General features: G+C 37.0%; 1 protein-coding gene across 1 annotated transcript in view; it reads right to left on the bottom strand.

Annotated features, from left to right (window-relative positions):
• Positions 1-224: 224 nt before the first annotated feature.
• The window catches only part of HS3ST6 (heparan sulfate-glucosamine 3-sulfotransferase 6), a 72,342-nt gene continuing 66,265 nt past the window's right edge, over positions 225-6,301 (bottom strand). The window contains exon 2 of the mRNA XM_056535051.1: positions 225-848. Coding sequence (XP_056391026.1) covers positions 230-848 — 619 coding nt within the window. The 3' untranslated portion in view covers positions 225-229. The remainder of the gene's footprint in view (positions 849-6,301) is intronic.

Here is a 6,301-nt window from a genome sequence, read left to right as displayed (position 1 = left end):
GACAGAGATGTCAGCAGAGAGCACTGTGGTCATGATGTCAGCAGAGAGCTCTGTGTTCCAAAAAGAAAAGAATTTCCTCTGAAGTATTCAGCAGCTAATAAGTACTGGAAGGATTAAGATTTTTTTATAGAAGTCATTTACAAATCTGTTTAAATTTCTGGCACCAGTTGATAAAAAAAAAAAAGTTTTCCACCAGAGTACCCCTTTAAAAAAAAATTTAAAAAAAAAATCAGTCCCAGCCAAAGTTGTGACCAGTCATCTGGTAGAACTTCATGTTGTACGGTCGGTAAAACTCCTGAAGATGTAACAAAAGCGTCTTATCTATATCGGGGTGCGGACGCCCCTTGGATTTGCCCAGACATCTTGGCTTGCCGCTTCCCTCTGGCTTCTTGAGGCAAGGAAATCCCTTTGTTTTGTTAAAGAAGAAATGTTTATCGGTTATAATCCGCTTTAGCCCCAAAAAGTCCTGCACTCGGCCCATTTCCCCTGCGGGGTCACTGACCAGTCTCTCCCCGCTGACAAAAAGCAATTTGGAGAGAGGGAAGTATTGGAGCCAGTTCTCTAAGTGCTTAGCGTAGATGCCGATACGGATGGCACTCCAGGTGGTATCGATTGTCCCCATGCTGGAGTTTTTGAAGGCCAATGCTTGGAAGGTGGGTAGGGAAGGAGTTTTCGACAGGGTCTGTGTGTAGTCAGAGATGGCCCTGGTCACCGGATTCCTGACCACCACTATGAGCTTCGTATCCTTGGACATGTTGTAAATTCGTCTTGGCGCCTCTGGGGTTACAAAGTAGCTCGGCGTCTTCTCCATGGTGATCTGTCCTTCCAATGTCCGAGGCATCAAGTTCCTAAAAAAAAAGAAGAGAAATAATCCATTAGCTTTAACCCCTTAAGGATGCCAACAGTTTTTACCTTACTGACCCAAGCCCAATTTTTTTTAAATCTGGCCTGTGTCTCTATAAAGGGGTATTCCGGCCATAGACATCTTATTTCCTGGACTGGAGACGTGGCGTCTTGCTACGCCCCCTCCATTCACGTCTATGGGAGGGGGCGTGACTGCCATCACGCCCCCTCCCATAGACATGAATGAAGGGGGTGTGGCGTGACATCATGTCTCCAGTCCCTGAAACACATAGACATGAATGGAGGGGGTGTGGCGTGACGTCACGTCTCCAGTCCCTGAAACACATAGACATGAATGGAAGGGGTATGGCGTGACGTCACGTCTCCACTCCCTGAAACACATAGACATGAATGGAAGGGGTGTGGCGTGACTTCACGTCTCCAGTCCCTGAAACACATAGACATGAATGGAGGGGGTGTGGCGTGACGTCACGTCTCCGGTCCCTGAAACACATAGACATGAAAGGAAGGGGTGTGGCGTGACGTCCCGATGGAGCGTGGCATGACGTCACGTCTTCAGTCCCTGAAACACTGGATAGGGGAACAGATGTCTATGGCCGGAATACCTCTTTAAAGGTGTACTCTGGTGGAAAAAAAAAAATTTTCTATCAACTGGTCTCAGAACGTTTAACAGATTTGTAAATTACTTCTACTTAAAAAGTTTAATCCTTCCAGTATTTATCTGCTGCTGTATGCTCCAAAGGAAGTTGTGTAGTTCTTTGCAGTCTGACCACAGTGCTCTCTGCTGACACTTCTGTCCATGTCAGGAACTGTCCAGAGCAGGATAGGTTTGCTATGGGGATTTGCTCCTGCTCTGGAAAATTCCTGACATGGACAGAGGTGTCAGCAGAGAGCACTGTGCTCGTGATGTCAGCAGAGAGCTTTGTGTTCCAAAAAAGAAAATAATTTCCTCTGTAGTATTCAGCAGCTAATAAGTACTGGAAGGATTAAGATTTTTTAATAGAAGTAATTTACAAATCTGTTTAACTTTCTGGCACCATCTGATTAAAAAAAAAAAAAAAAAAAAGTTTTCCACTGGAGTGCCCCTTTAAGAAGCCAGCAATATGGCCTTCACAGAGACTGTCCTCCAATATTCTAACTTCCCATTAAAAGAGCATAATCCATATTCTGCCTGCCATCTTGTCTTCATATCCCATGATGCTTTGGTAAGGCATAACAAAGATGGCATTGCCAGATAACATTCAGCAGAAGCCATATTTATATAGATTTTTTCCAAATTGTTGTTTAGGATTGTTGTATAGTGATGCCAAGGAGAGGCAGACGGCCGTGCCCTGTGCAGCATTTCCCAGACCTTATATTACCAATAGAAAAGACAACTTTTGCTATACAATAGCCTAGACCAGTGTTTTCCAACAGGGTGCCTCCAGCTGTTGCAAAACTACAACTCCCGGCATGCTGGGAGTTGTAGTTTTGCAACAGCTGGAGGCACCCTGATTGGGAAACACTGGCCTAGGAATATTCTGCTTGATTTTTTATTATTCCAAAATCTCCAAGGAACAACAGCGACCTTAAAAAAATCATGAAAATCATTATGTAAATTACCATGTGACCACAAGTACTGATCAGAATTATACGACATAAAAAAAAAAAAATATATATATATATATATATATATATATATATATATATATATATATATATACAAACCCAGAAAGATTTAAGATACCCCCAAGTGCAACCAAGTGACTATGCAATGATGTCCAACCAAGGTCAATCTGGGGAAGATTCGGCCCCCGCAGAGGAGCTGAATACAGAAGAAGTGTCATATTTTGGATTTAATAAAATAATGAAGCCAAAGTGGCATATTTTCCCTTTTCTGTCGCTCTGGGGACCTGAGACTGGAAGAGGCTTGGACCGAGCGACGGCGGCCATACAGAATATTTGTGGAAATAATAACCTGCTCTGGGATTTCCTTCAGCAGCCGCGATGGGTACGAGACATTTCAATCGTTATTTTCCTGTCCTGTTCCTCCAATAAACCCCAGGACTGTTGTCATCCAATACTGAACCTGTCAGATAATGGAATCAAGTCTGCACGTTACCTGTAAGGCTTATTTACCTCACTGACTATAACTACAAAAATACTGCTGCTATATTCAAGAATATAACTACTATAATACTGCTCCTATATACAAGAATATAACTACTATAATACTGCTCCTATATACAAGAATATAACTACTATAATACTGCCCCCTATATACAAGAATATAACTACTATAATACTGTCTCCTATATACAAGAATATAACTACTATAATACTGCTCCTATATACAAGAATATAACTACTATAATACTACTCCTATATACAAGAATATAACTACTATAATACTGCCCCCTATATACAAGAATATAACTACTATAATACTGCTCCTATATACAAGAATATAACTACTATAATACTGCTCCTATATACAAGAATATAACAACTATAATACTGCCCCCCCTATATACAAGAATATAACTACTATAATACTGCTCCTATATACAAGAATATATCTACTATAATACTGCCTCCTATATACAAGAATATAACTACTATAATACTGCCCCCTTTATACAAGAATATAACTACTATAATACTGCTCCTATATACAAGAATATAACTACTATAATACTGCTCCTATATACAAGAATATAACTACTATAATACTGCTCCTATATACATGAATATAACTACTATAATACTGCCTCCTATGTACAAGAATATAACTACTATAATACTGCTCCTATATACAAGAATATAACTACTATAATACTGCTCCTATATACAAGAATATAACAACTATAATACTGCCCCCCCTATATACAAGAATATAACTACTATAATACTGCTCCTATATACAAGAATATATCTACTATAATACTGCCTCCTATATACAAGAATATAACTACTATAATACTGCCCCCTTTATACAAGAATATAACTACTATAATACTGCTCCTATATACAAGAATATAAGTACTATAATACTGCTCCTATATACAAGAATATAAGTACTATAATACTGCTCCTATATACAAGAATATAACTACTATAATACTGCCTCCTATGTACAAGAATATAACTACTATAATACTGCCCCCTATATACAAGAATATAACTACTATAATACTGCTCCTATATACAAGAATATAACTACTATAATACTGCTCCTATATACAAGAATATAACTACTATAATACTGCTCCTATATACAAGAATATAACTACTATAATACTGCTGCTATATACAAGAATATAACTACTATAATACTGCTCCTATATACAAGAATATAACTACTATAATACTGCTCCTATATACAAGAATATAACTACTATAATACTGCTCCTATATACAAGAATATAACTACTATAATACTGCCCCCTATATACAAGAATATAACTACTATAATACTGTCTCCTATATACAAGAATATATCTACTATAATACTGCCTCCTATATACAAGAATATAACTACTATAATACTGCCCCCTTTATACAAGAATATAACTACTATAATACTGCTCCTATATACAAGAATATAACTACTATAATACTGCTCCTATATACAAGAATATAAGTACTATAATACTGCTCCTATATACAAGAATATAACTACTATAATACTGCCTCCTATGTACAAGAATATAACTACTATAATACTGCCCCCTATATACAAGAATATAACTACTATAATACTGCTCCTATATACAAAAATATAACTACTATAATACTGCTCCTATATACAAGAATATAACTACTATAATACTGCTCCTATATACAAGAATATAACTACTATAATACTGCTGCTATATACAAGAATATAACTACTATAATACTGCTCCTATATACAAGAATATAACTACTATAATACTGCTCCTATATACAAGAATATAACTACTATAATACTGCTCCTATATACAAGAATATAACTACTATAATACTGCCCCTATATACAAGAATATAACTACTATAATACTGTCTCCTATATACAAGAATATAACTACTATAATACTGCTCCTATATACAAGAATATAACTACTATAATAATGCTCCTATATACAAGAATATAACTACTATAATACTGCTGCTATATTCAAGAATATAACTACTATAATACTGCTCCTATATACAAGAATATAACTACTATAATACTGCTCCTATATACAAGAATATAACTACTATAATACTGCCCCCTATATACAAGAATATAACTACTATAATACTGTCTCCTACATACAAGAATATAACTACTATAATACTGCTCCTATATACAAGAATATAACTACTATAATACTACTCCTATATACAAGAATATAACTACTATAATACTGCCCCCTATATACAAGAATATAACTACTATAATACTGCTCCTATATACAAGAATATAACTACTTTAATACTGCTCCCTATATACAAGAATATAACTGCTATAATACTGTCTCCTATATACGAGAATATAACTACTATAATGTGGAGGGGAGAAGGAGAGATAGGACCGCACCGCGGTCACCCACAATGTCCGGGAGTGAGAACACTGAAACAGGGGAAATCGGAGGTATGGAGCGGGGTGGTGCAAGAAAGCAGGAGAGAACAATGTCCAAAATATCAAAGTGAGAAAAAGGTTGCTTCTGCACTCACCCTTCTAGCGCTGTGTCACTGAGTTGGTCCATGTACAGCCGGCCGCTGTACGGGAGATGATACGGAGAGATCGCTACAGCCGGAGCTGAGCGGAGACAGCTACGAGCTCGTTTCGCGGTTAAAACCGCTTCTTCGGGCCTTCGGATGAGGCCCGAAGAAGCGGTTTTAACCGCGAAACGAGCTCGTAGCTGTCTCCGCTCAGCTCCGGCTGTAGCGATCTCTCCGTATCATCTCCCGTACAGCGGCCGGCTGTACATGGACCAACTCAGTGACACAGCGCTAGAAGGGTGAGTGCAGAAGCAACCTTTTTCTCACTTTGATATAACTACTATAATACTGCTCCCTATATACAAGAATATAACTACTATAATACTGCTCCTATATACAAGAATATAACTACTATAATACTGTCCCTATATACAAGACTATAACTACTATAATACTGCTCCTATATACAAGAATATAACTACTATTATACTGCTCCTATATACAAGAATATAACTACTATAATACCGCTCCTATATACAAGAATATAACTACTATAATACCGCTCCTATATACAAGAATATAACTACTATAATACCGCTCCTATATACAAGAATATAACTACTATAATACTGCCTCCTATATACAAGAATATAACTACTATAATACTGCCTCCTATATACAAGAATATAACTACTATAATACTGCCTCCTATATACAAGAATATAACTACTATAATACTGCATCCTATATACAAGAATATAACTAC

Source organism: Hyla sarda, chromosome 8 (genome assembly GCF_029499605.1).
Source record: "Hyla sarda isolate aHylSar1 chromosome 8, aHylSar1.hap1, whole genome shotgun sequence".
NCBI lineage: Eukaryota > Metazoa > Chordata > Amphibia > Anura > Hylidae > Hyla > Hyla sarda.
This window is presented reverse-complemented; position numbering and strand designations above follow the sequence as displayed.